Source organism: Scardinius erythrophthalmus, assembly GCF_964197995.2.
Source record: "Scardinius erythrophthalmus genome assembly, chromosome: 2".
NCBI lineage: Eukaryota > Metazoa > Chordata > Actinopteri > Cypriniformes > Leuciscidae > Scardinius > Scardinius erythrophthalmus.
In genome coordinates this window covers 45,992,674-46,016,523 of record NC_138222.1, presented here as the reverse complement: position 1 = coordinate 46,016,523, position 23,850 = coordinate 45,992,674, and the positions used below count along the sequence as shown (strand labels likewise).

General features: G+C 40.9%; 1 protein-coding gene across 24 annotated transcripts in view; it reads left to right on the top strand.

Moving 5' to 3' along the window:
• Positions 1 to 23,850, top strand: part of sox6 (SRY-box transcription factor 6) — a 151,170-nt gene that overhangs the window by 108,496 nt on the left and 18,824 nt on the right. For 14 of the 24 annotated variants that reach the window (XM_081359802.1, XM_081359785.1, XM_081359787.1 and 11 more), the window contains 5 exons: positions 1,070 to 1,193; positions 6,501 to 6,580; positions 16,948 to 17,097; positions 18,943 to 19,120; positions 19,742 to 19,929. In XM_081359802.1, coding sequence (XP_081215928.1) covers positions 1,070 to 1,193; positions 6,501 to 6,580; positions 16,948 to 17,097; positions 18,943 to 19,120; positions 19,742 to 19,929 — 720 coding nt within the window. The remainder of the gene's footprint in view (positions 1 to 1,069; positions 1,194 to 6,500; positions 6,581 to 16,947; positions 17,098 to 18,942; positions 19,121 to 19,741; positions 19,930 to 23,850) is intronic. The other 10 variants (XM_081359794.1, XM_081359791.1, XM_081359783.1 and 7 more) reach the window with 1 other exon arrangement.

The window sequence follows — 23,850 nt, the reverse complement described above, 5'->3', positions numbered from 1 at the left end:
CTCTAACATTAGGCGCTCATAAGGCGAAAGCAGCATTAAAAAAACAGAGATCGCACAGACCTCAGCTAGAAATGTTGAGCAGAAAGTGGTTCCTCAGAGCAGGTTGATTTCATGCCCCAATGCTGCAGCAGTAATTGCGTCCAGACCGGTTTTTATTGCAGGCTGATTTTAAAGAGCGATGAATGGAGAAACATTCTATAATGTGTTTATTTTGGGGGGGGCTGACCTTTATTAACCCGTTCTCCGGTTGGGCTCCCCAGAGGCGGGTCGGCTCGCCTGCGTAAACTCTGCGCTGGCCCACGGTAGCGGCGCTGCAGCCTATCACCCACAGGCCGGAAGCAGAGAATGACAGCTAGATTGGGTCCGGCCAACACTCCACAAACATGTGTTTTCAAACTTCGATGGGAAGCCGCTCAGATCCCTAAATACACACAGACTCTCATTTTCATTGTCTAGTTCAGCGTGTCTGTTTTTACTCTTACACAGAGCTAATGCTATCCTTATGGACACCATTAACGTTCTCTTTATTTTGCAATAAAGCAGGAATAAAGATGAACATGGTTGAGAGCGTTTGAAAGGCACCACACGCGATGCCAGGTGTTGACGTTATACATGAAATATCAGAAATACACGAGCTTTTGGGCTCATTCCATCATTTTCACAGCTGAAAACAGGTGCTGTAAATTACTGGCCTCCCTTGGGAATTTATCATGTAAATAAATGACCTTCCAAGAACAAGAGCCAAGAGCCGTATTTCTAAAAGGATCCACATTTTCTGTCAGTCTCATGATTTAAGTTTTATAAGCAGTGTCTACCTGACATTTCTAATTCTATCTAATAACGTATGTAGGTATTAACCTAACAACCTTAACACTGAATGAGGTGTTTATGATAAATATGAAAATAAACACTGCTGTATATGTGTGTGTGATGGTTTCTTTGAAGCATTAAGGTGCGATTAAGTGCAGGTATTTGGTGAGCGTGTGCGGGTTGGACCGGGGTCAGAAAATGAGCGGTGCTGTCAGGCTGTGTTAGGCTCCTGTGTGATCTCCTCTCTCTCTGTGTTCAGCAGGTCCAGGGTCACATGCCTCCACTCATGATCCCCATTTTTCCACACGACCAGCGCACTCTGGCAGCGGCCGCTGCAGCCCAGCAGGGCTTCCTCTTCCCCCCAGGCATGTCCTATAAGCCAGGTAAGAGAACACACTTAAGCTCTCTGAGTTTCCTCTCCACATCTTTCTTTCTGTTGCTCCTTGCACACTTGGCATAAAATGTTTTTCGGATAATTCTTGGGTCATCCTCACAACCAATTTCCAATACCCAAAGTTTAAATATTTATATTAAAGTATAAATACATTTATATTAAATGCATGTATTTTAAAATAATATTACAAATGATAATGTTACACATTGAGTTCACCCAAATAATGAAAATGTCATACCAAACCTATATGACTTTCTTCTGTGGAAAACAAAAGATGTTTCAACTTTTTTTTTGTCCATACAGTGAAAGTCATTGGGGTCCAATGATGATTTGGACCCCAATAACAAGAATAAAACAGACATTTTTCAAAATATTTTCTTTTATGTTTCACAAAAGAAAGAAAAAGTCATACAGGTTTGCAACGACAGACAATTTGTATTTTTTGGTGAATGACCTCTTTACATATTTAAAAGTTTCAAATATATTTTGTCAGGATAAAAAAAAAAAAAAAAAAAATGGATCATAAACACTACTCTCTCCCAACTGTATTTTTGAGGGAAGACAATAATGTTAGCAAGTTCCTTTCAGGCTGTCTTTTATTCCTTTATCTGTAGTATGTTTTTTCTGCTTCACCATCCTTCGCTATACCTCAGGGGAACTTTTGAGCTTGCTTTACCTCCTTATGTCTTTCAGTCTTCCTCAGCACATATTTTATCATTGCTTGATTTCCCGGACCGAATCATAGCATTGTTTTAAAGAGCCCACCCCTTTGGATTCAGAGAGCAGAACATCAAGCCCTTCTTGTCAAGGCAATTAATTCTGAACACTGTGAAGTGTATCACCTCAATGAAGCAGCCTGTTTTGGCAGAGTTCAAGGCATTTCGAGCCTTCAGAACAATAGATGGTGTGAATGAGGGGTGGAATATAAACACTGTCAGCATATAAGGGTTTCAACTTCATGGGCCATAAATCTGCTATTTTTTATATAATACTCTCTATGACCCTGTAAATGTTATTATATACATTTATATTATTGATATTATGCACATTTAGTCACCTTTGTGAGGAACATGTCATTGGCACTGATCTGTAGATGCAAATAGATTATAATAAATTAGTGTTTTATCACTATACCTAATCATTTCTGTTTCTTAAAAAAAAAAAAAAAAAAAAACAGGAAGGTGACATCTAGTAGTGCACATTTTCCATTTTAGAACCTAAGGGCCTCTGGTGAAGCAGCTGTCGTACTTGTCCTGGCATGCCTTTTTTCTCCTTTTGTAAAAAAGAGAATTGATCCTCACGCAAGCACTGTAAATTCAAAAACAATTTGTAAGAAAATGCTACAACATGTACTGTAGGCTGACTCACTGCCAGTATCCCTCAACCTCATATCCAGCCATTGTTCTGGGGTTTTGGGATGTGCCAGTCTAAGTTTCTGTAATTAAACCGTTATAAAAGCATACCCTTGCCTCCCAAGGGATCAGTAGCATTTGGGTACATTTCCTTCTTTCTATTATTTTACTTTATTTTTCCCTCTATGCTTTTTCAGTGTAGTTGCTGATTGTTAGTAGAACTAACACAGAAAAGGAAAAGGAACATAAATTAAGAAGACAAAAATTTCAATCTGAATTTTCAAAGAAAAACTTAATGATGCAGCTCTGTAAAGAAAGCTTTCCTTTTGTCTTCAAAGTATGCCTTTAGAAACCACATTATTTGTTGTCAGCACCTCATCAAAAGGCGAATATACAAGAAAAGAGAGAGAGAGGTAGACAGAGAGATGGATAAGAGGGAGGAAAGCTTCAGAAGTCAGCAGGTGAGAGTTAGATTATTACAGGGTGTGGTAGAGCAGCTAATAAATTAAGTAAAAAGGTATATGATGGAAGATAAAGTCAGCTATTTTGGAACTACAAAGGCATGACAGGTTGAACAAAGAGCCTGAGGGCTTTCTTTTCCCCAGTTAGATTTTTTTAATATGTTTGACATGGAAAGTGTTTTAGTACAAATAACAGCAGCTGTAATGGAATCCTTGGCGTGTGTAAAGCACTTGCATTATTCATAATTTGCTAAACAGCAGAGAGGAGAAAGTTTAGGACATAGCTTATTGCCATTTGTGCGCATGACTCGACTTATTGCCACAGATAATGCGATAGGACTCATTGCTGTTTGGGATGCCCAGCGTGGGGCGGCCCGGCTGGGTCAGTGCAAGCAGCAGAGGCCCGATGCTGATGGCCCTAACCCTGCAGTGAAACAGCAGAGATCCCCTTTCTCACACACTGTGCTCAATGGCTTGGGCTTGGTATAAAGAGAGGACTCAGGTCATTCTTTACTCAAATAGACTTGCGGAGGATAGCGATGATCCCCCCCGTGCAGACATGAACACATACGGATTGCTAATCGTGGATGTTCACGGCCTTTGGGATGCAATGAGCCCACAATGCCCCTGCTGGTGGGACCGCTGACAGCCAGTGATTGTACAGAACAGATACGTTCATGTCACAGAGAAAGTGCATCAGACGTTTAGACATTGATACACAACAATTGACAATTGATGATCCAAGTTTTGAGCAGATATATCAGGGTTGTCCCTCATTCAGAAATTAATTGAGAATTATTTTAAATTCCTGAATGTGGATGCAGTATTATTTGTAATAACATTCAATTCAATTCAATTCAAATTTATTTGTATAGTGCTTTTCATATTGTTTCAAAGCAGTTTTACAGAAAGTGCATTTCAGAAATGTACATAGAAAAATAAAGTTAGTTAATCATGTATTAATTTAGGGCATAACATCGCTGGCGTTGAGTCGTCTCTTCACAGGCGTCAAGTCGTCTCTTCACAGGCGACGAGTCTTCTTGACATGAATTATTATTTTATTGAATTATTATCTTCAGTTGCTATAGATAATGGCCAGTCACTGTTCCAAGTAGTTTTGTCTTATTTTTATTTTTTATTTTTGTTGTGTGTTGGACCACAACTCTTAACAATCTTGGCTTGGAAGAATGGCTGTAAGCATGGTAGACACTGAGCACTTTAACAAAACTGTTGATTTCAAAGAGAGCCCTACTCTGCTTGAATATTACACATGCTTGGCTCTTGGCATCAGGTGGAGTAGAAGTGAAGAGGTTGCAGAAGGAGCACTCCGCCATCCAGTCCTCCCCGTTCTCCTCCACCTTTTAATTAGCCTCACAGCCCTCGCTTCTTATGGAGCACCGGCCCGCATCAGCGGTAGTGGTGCCCTGTGCAAGACCCTTGGGTCCTTCTACTTAAAGAGGCCCCGTTCCAAGTTTGGCAGTCCAAATTGGCCTCGATTTGCAGCATGATACCTTGCTGAAACAGAATACACTATGAAGCTCTCTAGTAATGCCTTTATGTGAGAAAGCACTTTAAGCGTTATTTAGCAACCCACCATTATATAAAGAAAAGAAGACAAAGGAGTATTGTGTTCTGAGCTGAGAGAGTTTGCCCTTTCCTGCTTGGTGTCTTTGCAAAGCTTGCTTTGATAAGGTACCTCTCTAATAAAGTGATGCTATCACAGGGGAATTACATGATGTGTGAGCCAACAGCGTAGTTTTCAGTCACTTTTGGCTACTCTGGCTGGCCCTGTTACATGTGGTCAGTGTTGGTCAGTTTTGTATATAAGTGTGTGTATATATTATATATATATATATAGCTTGATTTTTTTCAAAAATTATTATTAATTCTTAACATATATTAATTTAGCAGATACTTACAAAAGAGGAATACAACAAAGCAATTCATCCTAAATCCTAAGGAGGCAGAAATGTGACTGACAAAATCATACAAAGTTATTAATCAACATTTTTCTCAGTTATTTCGTTTGATGACACTAATACTGCCTAGTAGTACCCAGCAGTCTTCTCAGAGGTTGCTGAATCAGATCTGAGGGAGCCCACTATTGGGCCCCAAGGTGGGTTGATAATAAGCTCTTGGCCCTTGGCCTTAGCAGGCTTGGAGAAACAACCCGATTGGGCAATGGCGTCACTGGAGCCTCCCTGGCATCCACTGGCTGGAGACAGGCAGAATTGCCTTTTAAACTAGATTCACTTTCACAGACTGACATAGAGAAAGCTGGCAGCCGATCTCGTCTACTTGAGACACTGGCTACCCACCCATCCCCCAGACCATTAGCCTTGGCCTAGTGTTCTCTGCTGGCACTTGACCTGCCCATGGCTCACATGACATATCACCACAAGGAGAGAGAGAGAGAGAGAGAGAGAGAGAGAGAGAGAGAGAGAGAGAGAGAGAGAGAGAACCTTGAACGATAATGACCCCCTCTACGACTCTCATTGCACTATTTGAAATCTGTTCAGTTGCGTTCTTTATTCACTTCTGCCACAGGGTGGGATTGAATTACCTGGCTGCATCACAATGTGCTGTGGTCAGTCAGAAGTGAGTGTGGTTTGTGGGGTGAGGGGTGGGGGGGGGATATATGTTTACCCCCATGCCTGTGGCTTAATAGCTCCATATGTTTGTGAGAAGAAGTGACAGGCAGAAGTGGGGGCTGAAAGAGGGCCAATTCCCCTTCCATGGGCACACTTCATTCAAAGCTCTGCTTTTAGAGCCAGAGACAGTGTTATATACACCAACCACAGTAAAACACACATCTCACACACTTAACACACACTCATTTCTGGAAAAGGTTACCATAGCTGTATCTCCAGGGGTGTTGTGTTCGAACCTGTATGTTTTTAAAAAAAATCTGATTCCTATTGTGTTTTCTATTCGCCCTATTGTATTGCTTAATTCTATTGGATACGTTTGATCTCATGATGAAAATGTCCTACAAGCTGTATTTGCATAAAATTTTGTCTTGTTAAAACCTGTTGAAGTTGGCGTCAACACCCTCTCTCACACACATACATATATTATTGTGCCAGATCACATTGTAAAACACATAATGGCATGTAGAACAATAGTTTGACTAGTCAGGCTTCTCACAGAACATGATATTGCGAACAATAAAGTAAAATGGCATAACCTTGCGCACAATGCACACCCAGATGAGAAAGGACTGTGCAAGTGTGGGCAAAGATAAAAAAGGGAAAAGGCAAAAAGCCTGAGTGTGAGAGAAAGAGAGACGTTCCAGTGTAAATCCCACTCTGCTCTGGCCAGCTAACTCTTTTGTGAGTGCAGATGTTTGGGCTGAGTGCCGAGGCTGGGTGCAGGCAGGCCCACAGGAACTGTGTTGGCACTTGTCTGGCCTGCCGTTGGGCCGCTCATTGTCTCAACCTGTGCGCATTGTTCACTATCTCCCCCTCCTCCTTTCTCCGACAGGTGATAACTACCCGGTGCAGTTCATTCCATCCACAATGGCAGCTGCTGCCGCGTCAGGACTCAACCCTCTGCAGCTCCAGGTATGTACAGTCACAAAAGAATTTACGGGCAGTGGGCCAAGCCCTCAGCACCGTGTGAGCAAACCAGCTGTATGCTAAATAACAAGTTAGAGCTAAATCGCTCACACAACGGTCCACCCCTGCAAGCTTAACACCTTCCATCTGCAATATAGCCTGTTTTTACAGCGCAGCCTTGACGCCTATGCACGGGAACCGGGTGTTGCATCAATGAAGAGTATTTCAGGGGCCCCTCGTACCTTAATTGCTTTATCTGTTGACACCATTTGGAGTAAATTTATGGTATCATAATGATGGAGGAGCTTTCAAGACCGTCTGGGCTGCCTTGGGAACATTTCTCAGATGCAATCTTCATGTACTTTAATATAGATTCATATCTTCATACAAGTTTATCTCATCATGTTTGTCATTTTAATTGTTTCTTTTAATCCTGATTTTTGCTTTGTTTACTTTGTCACACACATAGAACAAGTTTTTTTTTTTTGAGCTGATAGCAAGAGAAAGGGTTTTATTACAGCAACTAATGTCATTAGTCCTTCCTGTTTAGATTATTTATATTAGATTAAATGTTCCTTGAAGTTCTTTGAACAAAGACTGAACGAGAACGAGAGTTGAAGGCAATACAGCTCACAGCCCCGTAGTGGATTCATTTATTCATTTTTTCCCTCACTTTTTTATTCATAGACAATTGTTGTTCTGTCAACAACAGTGGTAAGTGGTTGATAGCAATTAGACATTAAGCTCTCTGATAGCTAGGAATGTTACAAAACAAAGCTGAGAGCAGAGGGAGGACGTCGTGCAAGGGAGAGAGGATAGGGGAGCGTTTTGTACTTTTTCTTCTTGCTGATACATGTGCACAATTTGTCCTTCGGAGCTTATCGCTCTCAGCATTAATGAGCCTTGGCAAGTTGGAACAATGCTTGCAGCTGGAGCTAGAAAAGCCTTTGCTATAGCATGCGACTTTGGGGAGAACAATCATCTGCGTTGAAGGTGTGGAATGTGTCTATTCATGTTAAAGTGTATGTAAAAATGTGCGTGCGCTTGTATGAGTGAGCTTAAAGGGGAGGGAGCTTGTGAGTAAAAACTGATTAAAAATCATTTCGATCCATAAGTGTAAGCGTGTCTTCCCTCCTCCCTTAGGAGTAAGCTGCGGTTGCAGAACCAGGGCCCGTCCCGTCTATTTATAGCGTTCCTGATGGGTCAGCTCGAGTCTGGGATAGTCATATATCAGGAGGCACCGAGACCCCTTAGCCATTCATTGTGATAATACATTTAACCCTGGGAATGGGCTGAGAGCAAGTCTCTAAGTCCATGACTTCGCTGACCTTTAGAAAATACAGTAAACACAAATGAGTTGCATTCCCATTAATTGAAGTTTGTCTTTCAGCCACAGATTTAGCCAAGCATATTGGTATTTACTCTCGGTACCCTTCAGTCTAAGAAAGCCCTGCTAATCAAACATACCCTTTCCGCCGCAACTGTGCAGCTATCATCACGCGGAAGATGATTAAAAACGATCAGGACAGAGATAGGGGAGATGAATCTCATTCCGAGTGCAACAATAATGCCATTAGTGCTCGCGTTGCACCCATCTGGCTTAGACTGAGAAGTTGCGTGCAGAAGTTCACTATGAGGACAAAGGGACAGGCAAAACATTATTTTTAAAGAAAATGACAACCGACAGATGCAGAAGAGGTTGTAATTTAGTGGGGAAGGGCGATTTGGATTGATTTGTTCGTCAGTTAGCACGTGCTAGCATGCGGTTGCGGCTGCTTTTGTCTCTCTTCCTTCTTTGAGCAGAAATAACAAGCTTTGAATTCCTGTCTTAAATCAAAGGAAGCAAATCTTTTAAAATATGTCAGATAAATGAGGGCCAGCGCTAGGTCAGTGTTAATGAGAGGTATGTATGGATTTGTCTGCTGTGTCTGGGTGATTATCTGTAATGGCAGTATCACTGAGCTCTTGCCGCTTATGCATCACTGATCCGCTCGGTGGGAGTGACCTCACCTATGAGATCCCCACTTCCTGTGCCAGTGGACCCACCCACCCTGTGCCACTGGCTGGGTGCATCTGTCTAATTAGAATATCTTCACTTGTCAGCAATTCTGGCAAGGTATCATTTTCCCTAATTTGCTCGGTTTAGACTGGGGAAATATATGAACCTTAAAAAATGCTCTGATTGGAAAGGAATTAATTCCCACAATGCCGTGCTCGGTCATGCAGGAAGAGGGACGGCCGCTCTGCCAGTCTTAATGTTGTCGATGCTACCACTCGCAATTTTACCGTGTCATAACAGTAAGTGGGCTGCCTGTGGAATCTCTCTCTCTCTCTCTCTCTCTCTCTCTCTCTCTCTCTGTCTTGTCTCTTTCCCGTCACCCTGGCCCGTCCGCAGGCTAACAAAAGGCCTCAGGTCCCGGGGAGTGGAAATGAAAGCGGTCAGGCGATCTGAGAGCGTAATTTGCTTGTCAATACATTTCCCTCGACTGGTGGCACACGCGTACATGCGCCCGCTTGTCACCCCGTGTCCCAACGCGGCGAGTAATTTCGTTCAATGCATTCCTGACAGATTGGCCCTTGTCCGCAAGTCACCAGAGAAAAGCCGCTCAAACTATTCCCCAGACCGCATGCCTCTCTTCATTAAGACCCTCTCAGGGTTCAGGATGAGCTGTGCACGGCCTCCAAACAATGGCTCCATCCCCCAGCGTTGCCTTCCTATTAGAAGTGACACCTCTCACCTCCAGGCGGAAATTGTTTTCGGACTGTAGCCACATGGCCAGACAGTCTAAAAGGAATTATCCTAATTCTACAAAAGAATTCGATTTTATTTTTTGTCTGTTTGAATTGGCATTTAATTTGGTAGCATTCAAGATCACCTTACATCAATTGCTTAGAGGAAAACAATTTCCTTAAAGCCATTCTCTCCTTGATATATTGTTTTGCCACAAGTTCTATACAGATCTCAAGTCAACTTGTGAGAGGCCTGTTTTTTATCATTGGAGGAAGTCTTTTGGGTTTAAGCAGTCCTAAAATAAAACATCATGGGATAAAAGCAGAACATCTGGGTTTCCCCGTGGCATATAATAAAGGGAGCAAAAACAAATACTGTAGGACATGCTGGCCTCTCTCTTGCTCTCTCTTTTACTCTCTTTTCTTTTCTCCCTCCTTTCATTATTTCTTAATCCTTTTCTTTCTTCATGAAATGAATTTACTGTTGAATTTAAAGAGCATTATTTAAAAAAATATGATATATATTCTGGGGTCTATTTCTGGAGAGTCTCTGAGAGTCTTTGAGACCCTAATCAGAACACGAGGGTTAAATCTGTGCAGCATTTCTTAAGCTAAAGGTGCTTTATTTCATGCTTGAAGACTGTACTTGAGAGTCAAGGAAACTTCTCCGAAACTTCTGCCTGGGTTCAGGAAACTAGGGAAGAGAGGAAATACTGTTATCTTTTGTTTGGATGCTCATGTCTCTGCATTCCGGATGTGTGGAGGGAGCAGGGCTTTCTGCCACGGCTAACAAGTGGAGCACTTTGACTATGAGCTGCAGAAATGAGAGCGAACAGCTGCTGGTGTGATTGAGGAGGAGAGGAGAGAAAGAAGGAGAGGAGAAAGGAGTGGCGCGTGCTGTGCGAGACAGACTCCGGAGAGATAGCCAGAAGACGAGATGCAGTGTGAGCACAGGGCAGAAGCTCTAATGGGAGGGATAGGTGGACATCTGGATGGACAGAATTGTAAAACAGAGAGGCAAGTAAACAGATAGTGAGAGATGCAAACCATGTAGCCTTAGATGACCACCTGGGTTGAGACCAGCGCAGGGTTATTAGCATAGGCTTGTGTAGCAGAAATTTATAGGACACATCATACCTTTCAAGTTAGTGAAGCTATGTAAGGATAAAGATGGAAAAAAACGAGGCGGATGGGTTGAGATGGGGGGAGGGAGCAGGCTGGGCGCCAGCAGATGGGACAGATGTCTGGCCATACTGGAAAGCATTGGCGCAGCGCACTAGCGCACCCCTGCTTCCCTTTCTGACATCTGGGCCAGCCTGGGTCAGCCCGCCTGCCTTGGGCAATGAGCCTGGACAAGCCTTGTGGCAAACGGGCGCGGGCGCCCCAATGCTACTGAAATGGCAGAGTCGACCATGCGGCAGTAACCGTCCTCTCTCCATGCTTCTGCTCAGCTGTGGCCATAGAGATAGCCGAGGAGAACACACAAACACAAGAGCCTTAGTGTATGTAATTTAGTGTGTATAGTGTGCGTATGTTTTGACGTATGATAATGTATCAGTGGGGTTTTTTGGCCTTGTGGATACGTTTCAGTGAGCTCAGACTGGGGCCTATGCGGATAAGTTGGAGAGACAGTCATGCACCATTATAGCTAGAAGCACTAAAATTGGCTAAATCTGCCACTGTATTTCACAGCATCTGTCAGAGTGCAGTCAGCCCCTCTCTTTAAGAGCAAACAAGAGACTCAAGTTGTTGTTTTTTCCCTTGCATGATGGCCTATTTGCCCATCATATGTGCTGAAATCTAGTGTTTTATGAGCCGTTTCAGTTTGCGGTCTCATTCTGTTATAGCACAAGCAGAAAATATGCACACTGTGAACACAATAAAGGTAAAGTACATTACTGTTCAAAAGTTTGGGGGTCAGAAAGTGTTAATTAATACTTTTTTTTTAAATTAATACTTTTATTCCACAATGATGCTTTAAATTGTGCATCAATAATTTAGTGTACAATATTTGCAATGCATATTATTACAAAATAGTTCCATTCTAATCAGACATTGAAGACTGGAGTAATGGCTGCTGAAAATTCAAATTTGCTATCACCGGAATAAATTGAATTTTAAATATATTAAAATAGAAAACTGTTATTTTCAATTGTAAAAATATTTTACAAAATCAATGTTTTTGCAGTTTTCTGGATACTTGGATCACTTCTTTCAAAAACATTAAACTCCAAACTTTTGAACGGTAGTGCGCATAATTTTTTTTCATTAATTATTTGTGATAAGGCAGAGTGTGTGTTTACAATGAGCTTTGAGCATAAGCTTTTTTTATTTAATTTTTTTACTTTGTCTATAGTGTAATGGAGTTTATACAAGAACATTTGGGTGAGACAGGTAGAATGGGATTGCAATACGACCCAGGTCAGACTCGAAATTTTACAGTATATGTACGCACAGCTCACTGCACCACAGCTCTGTCTTAGAATTTCATTTGACAAAAAAAAAAAAAGTAACCTTTCTTAACCTTGCCTTTTCGATTTATAAACAGTTTATCTTGAGCGTTTACATACCTCTACACAGAGGTGGAGCACTGAATTAGCTCTCAGAGACACTTGAAAGCAAAGTATCCCTGAGTGCTGATGCATCCAGCGGTGTGGTCTGAAAGTGTCGGGTAATCTGGATTATCTGCAAATACTGTTGTTGCAGGCAGAAATGGAGGGTTCTCTCATTTAACCTCTTTTCTCTCCAGAGGGGTTGCTTTTAATTATCAGAGGATAACCGCCTGACCTTGGGCCGGACTCCACTCATTTGGAATCCACGGACTGTGATATGGGCTTGGCTCATATGTGCGGGAGCGGGAGGCAGGAGATATTAGTTGGTCTGCTTATGTGTGTCACTTGAAGTATGAAGACTGCGGGCGAGCGAATTGAAAAGCCCCATTTCCCGAGCCGCTCTCTCTCTAACTAAGCTGTATAGCAGCGAGTCATTTAATGCTCAAGTGGACAAAGGTATTACCTGAGTCACTGGGGTGGATCAGGCCTTTTCTCTGCAGGCCTTTCTGAAACTACATGCTGAGAGCAGCTCAACATCTCTGCCTCTCTTTTTCTTTAGCTCTCTTTAGGCCTCGCTCCGGCCCCACTAGTGTTCTATCCCCAATGGCTCCCATTTCCTCAGAGCCAGCAGCTTCAGTACACACTGTAATAGCTCTCCACTGTGTAAGATTGCTGCTTATACACCACTTTGTATGTCTGTTGATGTTAGCGCACACTTGTGTGTTGTGTGTGTGTGTGTGTGTTGAGGTAGCAGCTGATGCAGTGCTCATCTTTTGTTCCTCTTTTAAAGAATCAAAGCCAATAACCAAATTGAGGGAAGTTTGGGAAGTGTCAAATAAATGTTTTACGATAATATATAAATATATATAATATTACATTATATTGTATTATTCCCTGTATTGTACAAAAATATGAAACACATTAACAGTACATTAAATGCTTCACAAAAACATTTGTTTAAAGTGTTCCAGTAGAAAGTATCAATTTTAGATTTCGAAGATCAGAATATATATCAATATGTGATCTTTCACTCCTCATTTGTGAGACAGAAATAGTGAAATCTCTATTTTTGTAGCTAGATGTTAAACATTAATAGACCGTGTTAACTCAGACTGATGATGGGATTGATAGATTGATGGGATCAACCATGCTCAGCCTTTTAGTTTTGTGGGGCAGGGGGCATGAAGCCAGCTTGTCCCGGCTGCCCTGTTCCCTGTTCGGCCATTGACTTTCAGCATAACCCTCATTAGCGTTGGCCCTGTCTGCTGTGGAGACCCTGCAGTATGGCTGGAGGAGAGGCAGAGGAGGCCCAATGGAGCCCTGCATTACATGCCCTTCAGACAGACTACCACATGTGTCCTCACACCACATCAGCAGTCTCTCTTTCTCTCTGTGTGTCTCCTTTTGTCTATTTTCACACCTTTCAGCATCAAAACACATGGCCTTAATATACAAGCCACATTGTGCACAGCTTGGTGTGATGGACACATATGAGAGGGTTGAGCGTCCTTTCCCATCCTGCCCTTGAAGTGAGCTACACGTCACACCTTTCTGTTAGTATTTACCGTTATTGTGCAGCGTCTTTTTGGCTGAGAGCATCCAGACCGCTGTACTCCTAACCCTGTGGCTTTGACCTGTTAATCAGGCCTCACAAAAGGCAGTCTGACTGGCTCTAATTTGAAGCAAAAGCCAATTACGCTCTTTTTCCGGAACAATAAAGTTCTTCCCACGCAAGGTCAGAGTCCCTCTGCCCATCCACATCAGCAGTGGCTCGCTGTTAACAAACATCTGTCCAGCAGACTGGGCCGAGGGCTTTCTTCTTGTTCACAAGCACACAAACTCAGTCAAATACACACATTCACAATCTCGTTCACTTACTACCTATAGAGATCCAAAAAATAGTGATTGTGTTTTTAACTTTGTGGGACAAAGGCTTTCTGTTTACTGGGCTGGCGAGCTGCGCTATCACTGTGTGAACCTAATCAGCCTGCCATTTCCGCTGTCCGTGTGCCGGCGCTTGCCCCAGGTCTCCCGCAGAAGAATGACCCTTTTGTGCGGCACTAATGTGCAAGCGTTTAACTTTGGGACCGGAGAGCATTTTAGTGTTTATATCTCCTGATACATGTAGACACAAAGCACTTTGTCTGGCCTCAGGTTTTTCTGTATGAGTGGCTGAGGTGGGGCAGGCCACTAATGCTGGTGCCACTTTTTCCATTTCAGACAAATGGAGTCCTTATGTAGCCTAGTAAGGAAAGGGAAAGGAAATGAGAGCAGAGAGAGCTCGGGTACATACGTATTAAAAAGACCTTTATGCTTTTTTGGGGGGGTTGAAAATACAACGACTGTGGCTGTAAAAACAAATGGATAATATCACTAGGCCACTATTTTTAGGGGAGACTGAAAAAAATGGCTTAAATGTTGGCATTGTAGATTTGGGCTTGTCAAATCATAAAGTGAGGAAACTATAGTATCACTTTGTCTGATCTAGTGTGAGAACTATTGATTAAGTGGTGATATTTTAGACTGAAGTGTCTGTTTTTACATTAAGTTTTTACATTTATGATCCAAGCATTTATTACAAATTTTTGTCAAATAGGATTAAATTATAAAAACAAAAATTACACTGTAAAGAAAAAGCGAGAGGACAAACAGATAATGTCGTGGCAGAAAATTACTAGTACCTTTTTAGGTTTACTGATATTACATTCAACCCTAAAACAAAACACAATGCATACTGTAATTCAAAATGTGGTTCGAACACTTGTTTAAAAAAAAATTCCTTGATCGTAACACAGAGCCTTTGCAAAAATAGAAATTTACAGACTTGGGCCATATTTTTACTGACCGAAAAAAAAATATATAATTATGGATGTTATTTAAACAATCAACATCAACAAAAAGTAAAAAAAAAAAGGTGTTCTGAGGTGCTATACACAGGTAGCTGTGTATAATGAACAGTACTGCTAGAACAGTATTATTTTACTATTATTTATATAGTATTATATCTTTTATATATATTTTGAATAAGCTTTAATTTTTATATTTTTTGTACTATTCAGATTTAATTTATTTTATTTCAGTTTTAGTTCCATTTTATTTATTTATCTCCAGTTAGTATGTTTAGTATGGAAGCTTGTTTCCGCCACAAAATAAAAATAAATAAAAGATAATTGCGACTTTTTATCTCACAATTGCGAGTTTACATCTCGCAATTCTGACTTTATTTCTCAGAATTGCGAGATATAAATTCAGAATTGCGTGAAATAAAGTCGCAATTGCGTGTTTTAAAGTCAGAATTGCGAGATATAAAGTCACAATTGCGTGTTATAAAGTCAGAATTCTGACTTTTTTTCTCGCAATTGTGACTATATCACGCAAATATCTCAGAATTCTGACTTTATATCACGCAATTGGGAGATATAAAGTCAGAATTGCATGATATAAAGTCGCAATTGCGTGTTATAAAGTCAGAATTGTGAGATATAAACTATTCTAAGGTAAAAAAAAAAAAGTCCGTCTTTTTTTTTTTCCTTAGAATTGGACTTTATATCTCATAATTCTGAGAAAAGATGTCAGAATTGCGAGATATAAACTCGCAATTATGTGTTTAAAAACTGAATTGCGTGATATAAAGTCAGAATTCTGAGATATAAAGTCAGAATTCTGAGATATAAAGTCAGAATTGCGTGATATAAAGTCGCAATTGCAAAAAAAAAAAATCAGAATTCTGACTTTATAAGACGCAATTGCGACTTTATATCTCAGAATTCTGACTTTATTTCACGCAATTCTGACTTTATATCTCGCAATTCTGAGATAAAAAGTCGCAATTATCTTTTCAAATGTTTTATTCAGTGGCGGAAACAAGCTTCCATAGTTTAGGGATTCAACTTAACCTTATTGTAGTAATAATTGTAAGTTTTGAGTTTCATTTTTGTCTTACTCTACTGAATGTTGCTATGGTAGATTTTTAGATAGTTAGTTGGCAAGTTTTACAACTTTATTGTCCACCAATGTGGAAATTCTCCTTTGGCTTCTCATAAAAATCATTTCATTCATATTCAATGGTTTTAGAGCTGATTTTATCGGATATTATGTCCCATGCCCTGTTTTTTTTTTTTTTTTTGACCCTGGTGTGATTCATCGTACTTAATGTGAGAGTCAAAAGACAATATAAGCATTTACCTGCTTGCTAATCAATATTTGCCTGAGGGGAAAGCAACAGAAGTATGATTGTTTTAAGCGTCTATGAATTATACACCCTGCTAAAACAAATATCGATAATGTTGTACGATTTGACATTCAAACCCAAGATTTAGTCTTTAATTGACCCTTTTGATCTAAAGTTGCTTTGTTAATGGTGCTGTTATTATGTGTGTGGGTATTAGCGATGTGTTGAAGTAAAACTCCTTCTCAATAGGTTATGACAGACAGTCAGTCTCAAAGCTGAAATCTAAACCTCTCTCACACACTTTCTCCACTCAGTGCTGATAAGTGATTGACAAGTTGCACTTCAGCATGTTGAACGAGTACTGCTGGAAGGTTTCTGATGTTAGTGAGCATGTTGACCATGAGCCAGTGAAAATAAGCAGAAGAACATGAATTCTCTTTGTCAGGCTTCCTGTCTTAATGAATATCTTTGATATAGCACATTTTTGGAAACTCGACTAACTTGAAATTGTGTAACTTCAGGGGAACGTACTCTGCGCCATCATAGGGGGAAGTTCAGGTGTCTCAGTAGCGACTCAAAAAAGGCGCCAATTAAAGTCAAAGAGGCTTACTAGAGGGAGCGAAGGGAAGGAAATCAGATCTTAGAAGCAGCTAAGCTTCAGTCTGCAAATTTGGTGTGATGAGTGGAAAGACGAGTGGCTCCAAGTCTCTTGTATTCGAGCCATTGCTGTGTGGTTTTTTTGGGCTGCTGTCTCTCCCTGGATTCAGGCTTTGATATACAGTTAGACCTTTGATGGAGCTTCTATGCCGGGATGGAAAGGGGAAAAGAAATGCAAGGGAGAGAAGAAAAGAGAGAATAAAGGCTTTGAATGGTGTCTGGCTTTGGATGTTAACGCTTGTGGGTTGTCTCCCTCCTTACAGCAACTCTACGCCGCCCAGCTGGCCAGCATGCAGGTCTCTCCAGGAGCCAAGATGCCTCCGCTGCCCCAGCCCCCCAATTCTGCCGGGCAAATCTCCCCGTCTGGCTTGAAGAACGAGAAGAGGTCCTCAACCCCCCTGGCTCAAGTCAAGGTACGGTCCCAGCCCGGTCTGATGTGCGAGTGGAGTGGTGCTTGACCTAGTCCTCTCCACTTCCTTATTCACTAAATCAGCTGTGGTAGGTACAGCAGCGAACAAGTAAGTGAGAGCTTGCCACTGGTTCTCCTCTTGCTCCGAGCCCATCAATCTGGGCTGCTTTTACAAGGCACCCGCTCTCTCAAGCAGAACTCTGTGGACAGGGTTGCTATGGCTTTCCCTGCTCCTGGAGAGCAATTTTTGGAACGCATGGTTTCTCATGACAGAGACTGGCCCACGTTTTCCTGCGCGTTACATTTAACTTGGATAGAACTGAGGCAATGACATCAGAGGCACATAATCTAAATATATTGATGAGGCTACAATGATGTGATGACTGTCTTTTGTTTCTTTTATAAGATCAACAGTCTGGTCCTCGCAGTATATAGTGCTTTTCCATCAGTCTTCACTGATATATATCATCATTTTGCTTTTTTGTGCTGCGGCTGAAACCTAAAACACTTGCACATTTGGAAAAGTTTAGTTTAATATCACAATAGAATGGGGGTAAATCATTGAGCTGAACAGTAGTGTGTGCGTAGCGGCCGTAATCCTCTTCAGTTGCTCAGCTAAGCTGCTCCTCCGGGGCTTTTGGAGCGCTGCCCTTGGAGAGCGACGCCATATATCAACATCTCAGAGCATACGGTAAGATCATTGGCAATTACACTGAGCCAGAATTCAGAGTCAGACTGGCATTTTTAGACACTCTACTTCTGTTCATTTAGCCAACACGTGTTGTTTGAGATACATTATCTTAATATTGATCAAAGATGTTGCGCGATTTTTGCCCCGTTAACTCCATATGTAGATACGCTGTGCTTAATTAGCTAGCAATCTGTTTGTTTGTCTAGTTGAAGCGTAATTGAACGACAAACTGTTATTGGCAGTCAGATTTGTAAAGAGCTGGGGGCAGTCTCTGTATGTGGCCCATCTGTTTGGACAGTACAACACTGCCAGTGAATTTTTTTTTCTAGCCTTCACAAGATACATTAATATGATTAGATGTGCTTTTAAAGTTGTTCTGGATTGATGCGATTTTGACACATTATGTACAGTATTGTGTTACTCGTCAACCAGCATATAGAAGAACCTTAAATGCTTCTTAATGCTGCATTCATTTGATTAAAAAAACATTAGAACAGCAATTTTGTGAAATATTATTACAATTAAAATCAAGTGTTTATTTTATTATATTTTAAAATGCATTCCTGTGATGGCAAAGCTGAATTTTCAGCATCATTACTCCACTCTTCATTGTCACATGATCCTTCAGAAATAATGCTTGATATATAAAAATAATAATTTGGTGCTCAATAAACATTTTCTATTATTATCAGCGTGGAAACTGTTGTGCTGCTTAATAGTTTTGTGGAAACCATGACACAAATTAGATTTGTTTTCCTCACAGGGATCACATTTGGTCACCACAAAGACAACAAAACACACACACTTAATTGTAATACATTCAGCCACAACAGTAACAAGCTCTCTACCTTGATTGCATTTGTTTGAAACAGGATGTATCAGCTGTTAACTGTTTTTCTCTGGCCTGAGAGCAGGTGAGAAGATAAAGATGTGTGCTCAGACAGAGAGGGTTTTAATTAGCAAAGCCTGGCCCTCACTGCACCGAGATGCTATAGCATGGCACAGAGCCTGGCTATGAATACAGAACCTGTGTCTTGGAGGAGCCGGACTAATTAGTCTACAGTAATAGCCTCTGGTGCATTGTCTTTTATGTAAGGTGGAAAGCGTCTCTCTATAAGACATCCCTGTTTTAACAGAAGCTTTGTGTCTTTTTTGTAGGAGGAGGGAACACAGCCTCTCAACCTCTCTGCTCGGCCCAAGACAGCTGATCCCGTCAAATCCCCCACATCCCCGACACAGATCCTCTTTCCAGGCAGCAAGAGCAGCCCGAACAGCCTGTCCAAGAGCGGAGGCATCCCCAGTCCCATCGGAGGAATGGGTCGTGGCTCTTCTCTGGGTAAATCTTTGGATTATGCCTGCTTTTACAGTTCTATGTAGTGAAATATTTTATAATTATTAACATCCTCACAGCTGAGAGACTAATTGTATATTTCTGATTCTTTGTAGTGTGGAATCAGAGAGTGAACTTGACAAACTCCCAAATCATAATCTGTTTTAGACCCTGCCATTTTGACGCAGTAAAGAGTAACGGATGCCGTTGCTGTATATTTGTTTTCAAAGCTTGTAGTTCATCTCTCATATTAAGATTTTTTTTTTTTGAAGCTGCTACTAACATTTACTAAAAACAGTCTTTCATTAAAACGACACTGTGTTGCTCATTTCCCTCCTCCTCATGGAGTTGGGCTTTGAACACAGGCTTGGTGTTTGTTTTTCTACTATTTCCGAGATTTAACTGCCATCCCGCCTCACCTCACTTTGATCCACTAATTACAGAAAGGCGACACACACTGAGATTGCTCCCTTAGTTTCCTGCTCCCCCCACACATGGAGTCCGCCACACTTACAGTGCACACATGCAGACTGTTCTCACAAGACCTCCTACAGTATATTGTGTTTCACAACACTGCCCTAAGCATATGTGCATTTGAATGTGAACCCAAGTTATTTGTCTCCGCAGACATTCTGTCCAGCCTGAACTCAACAGCGCTGTTTGGAGATCAGGATGCGGTGATGAAGGCCATCCAGGAAGCGAGGAAGATGAGGGAGCAGATTCAGAGAGAGCAGCTTCAGCATCATCAGCAGGGAATGGAGGCCAAGCTGTCTGCCCTCGCCAGCATGGGCCTGAACAACTGCAGGGCTGATAAGGTGAGCGTCTTTGACACCTGTAAACTGTGTTGGGTTGCTACAGGGATTTTGGATTCTGGAATCAGATTGCAAATATTAACTGTTAGATTAGAGTATAACAAACTATTTTATTATTTTAACAAAAAGGACAATTTATTTAAAAAAAGAGAATTAGACAATTAAACCAGCCAATTAGTAATTCGATTTTCATACAAAGCATTGTATGTGTGTCTAATTGTGTTAATAAAGTATACATTAAGAATATGATGCTCTTTTTTATTTTATTTTATTGTCAAAATCGTACAAAATCATTCTTGCATGCAAGAAATCAAAGTAAAGAGATTACCTCAAAACCTACTTTTATTCATGCAATTTGTAATCAATACCAGATTCCATTGCAGAAGTATATACCCAACACAACTGACTCTTGTTCCTTGCTTTTTGGCTGAGTGTACAACAACAGCCAAAGCTCAAGGACTTGAGCCCACAGTGTTTTTTCAGACATGATCTTTAAAACCAATCAAGCTCTTTGAAGCACGTCCAGAGGAGTGCCTTTGATTGACATTGGCAGGGTAGATGGTGGATGAGTGTGTGTGTTTGCATTTGTGAGCAAGGAGGACCATCGTGGTCCTCTGGTGCCTGGCCTGTGCGGGTTCAAACTGTGATGTCTCTGCCCAATTAAAGCATACAGGCAGCCCTCTTCAGCCCCTGGTGTGGGACAGGCCCACTTTGTACCGGGAGCAGGCATTCTCTCAGGGATTCCTTTTAAAAATATCTTCAATCAATGAGTCAATCAAGGAGCAGAAAAACAGACACCACTACCATCTGATTGATGCCATATTGCCAGTTGGCTGTGAGACGCAGGCAGGAACTGGGAGTGGATGCTCATTAATTTTTCATCACCTGATTACTTTAAACCAGCATCTTAAAGTAGGTCAATGTATATGTAAAAAAGTAGAGGGACTATTTTTCAATCAACTTAGAAGTCAGGGCGAAAGACATGCCCCGATGTGGGTGGCATCGAAGGAAACTCAGAGAGTGCATCCTCGATAAAGCCTGAGTTTAGGCAGTTTTTATTACTGCTGCTTCTCTCAGCATTTTACAATACCTCTTTACTGCTCAAAGCGGTATTGTGGAAGGCATAATCCTGCTTTCTCAAACACAATGCCCAACTCTAAGCCATTATAAACGGAGATATCACCTAAGCCAGTGCATTACGCGCCATTCTTTTGAGATTTCACACTCTTTGTTCGTGTTCTTTAGAGGTGGATGCGGTATGTGAACATGTAGCCATCACCTGTGGCTGTCTCCCTCCCCACCTTTTTCCTTATTCTACCTTCACCAGCCTCAACTCATCCTCTCCTTCCCTCTTTACCTCCCAAAATTGCTCTGGGGTTAGCTCATGGTCAGCCAGACACGAGAATATGCCGCTACATGACATGAATGTTGCTCCAGCAATGGCTGAAAAGGCACGTTTGTCAACAGGCAGCACACACCTACGGCTGCATTGTTCTTAGCAGGCCGAGCTTGACGTTTTTTTTCTCCTATTCTTTTGTCTGGCTTGGGTTTTGTCTTCACACGATTGTAAGGCCGTGCCTTTTAACATGGTTATGTGGACATCTCGGCTCAGGTGAGCTTTATGTGTTTTTCTAAGTGGGGAGGAAATCAGTTCGGAGGCAGTTTTCTCCACCTCCCCCAGAGCAAAAAGACATTAAGCTTGTGGCTAAATGTGTTTTCCCTAAAGGACTTTGATGTAAGGGCAAGGTAATTCTAGGCAGTCAGCGGTGCAAAGGAGGGAACGACAAATAATAATTAGGTGCTCTATCAGTGGGAAAATATGACCGGTATGCTTGGGTTATCATTGTTGCTATAGGTTACAGAGCACATCACAAAGACTCCCTCGGTTTTTTTTTTTTTTTTTTTTTTTTTTAAGTATCATTTACAAAGACTTTCTCGTTCTTTATTACTTACTTTCCTTCTGAGTTTTCAGTTGCTCCCATATCTGAGAATACAAGTTTATGACCTTAAAATGTGATGGAAGAAAATGGCAGGCCTCTTTTGTACTGTAGCCTCGCTCAGAAGACTGTCTGCATCTGATGATATCATAAAGGCCGATCCACCTCAGACTGTTGCTAAGCCAAACAGACGTATTGATGTCGCAAACAACCAGAGGCCAAACAGAAGCTGTATTTTCCTCCTCATATGTTCCAGATGTCTCTGAAGTTCAAACAAATAGAACTGAGCTAATTCTAATGAAGACGTTCATTATTCAAAGCATAATATGAAGAATATCCCTTATTTTTCAATATTGGTACTAGGGCTGATTCAAAATTGTAATCAAATGAATTCCATGAATTTCTGATTAATTGAATCAGATTAATTAATTGTGTATATTGATATTTGCTTAGAAAGCACTAAAATAAAGATAATTTTAATACATAAAAATATTTTAGTAATTAAAAAAAAAGCTATTATATTGTTGTTTTGCTCTTTGCTTTTTGTTTTTATTTATTTAAAATTTTTAGTCGAGACTCATGGGCTATTCACATGATAAATGTTGTTCTATGTACACGTGCAGACTGACATCTTTTCTTTCATCTCACCTTTCATTTCTTTAAAGACGCTGCATAAATGTAAAAGTATTTTACCTTTGAAAAATATTTCCTCTCGGCTCATTGCTCAATTTGCGAATTTAACGCATAGATCAGGGGCATGATTATTATTCTATTTTAGATTATTATTGTATTTTTTCATTATTAATCAATAAATTGGCAGGTCTAATTGTTTCCTATCATCTTAGAACGCTTTGTTGATACCTAAAAGCCAGTTCCAAAATTAAGGCCACGTAATGCCCTCTAGCCATATGTTTCTGAGGGGACACTTTACATGTCATGGGAAGAGCTACTACAGCCATGTACAAAACGGTAATGAACCGCCCGCTGTATATCACCCAGCGCTGCCAGCAGTCAGACAGTTGGCCTGTGCCTGCTGCTCGCGCCTAACAGACGGAAAAAAAGGCCTCTAAGTGTTCTAGATAAAAGCTTTCACTTTGGTCAGTTTCAGAATATTAATATTTCAACACATCGCCTCACCTGACATAAATACTGAACGCCCTTTAATAACTGCCTTCCAGTCTGCTGTTTGGAAGTTTATCATAGTGAAAGCTTACGTGGAAGATTCTGGAAAGGTAACATAAATGGGATTAAGGAGAGGTTAAAATCATCTACTGGGGCTGTTGGTAGGGGATATTAAATATTGATTTATCCCGGTGTAACGACTGAGCTGAAGAGTGAGGCTAAGTGCTGCTTACAGATGGATCAATTCATCTTTTAATACAAAGTGTGTCCGTAGAACACAATGGAATGACCTGCATTCCTTTTTCTCTCACAAAAAAACATTTCACTCTCTCTGAGATGGTAGAGCGTCTCCTTTGCGTCTCCTGTCTTTTAGGTGCATGTGTAAAATATTCATGTTTTAGTGTTTGCTTGCTTGTTTTCTATTTGTCTTTTTTTCCATTAGATGTCCCATAAGTAAAAGAAAGCTTTTATGGGACCTACAACAATTTGCCTTTTTTTTTTTTCAAATATTTATTAAAAGTATTATTGTCTACAGAGGGCAGTTATACCATTTCATTATTTATTCCCTGTTCAAGTACTCTTTTTTTTTTTCTTTCTCCCTGGAAAGGACGCTGCATTGTACATTTCTAAATCTGTTTTATGCACGAGTTTTAAACTGCTTTGTTTGATTTTACATTTTCAAATTGAATTTTACAAACCATCTAATGATGAGGTTCCACTCTGGAAAGAGCCCAGATTTTGATTTCAGATATTTCGCCCTTGCTAATAACCTACTTTTTGACAGATGTTGCAGTCCGATGGGGTCTGGCAAGGAGATAAAATATATTCTTGTGCTGACACTTCCCAAACTGGAATCAAAGGGTGA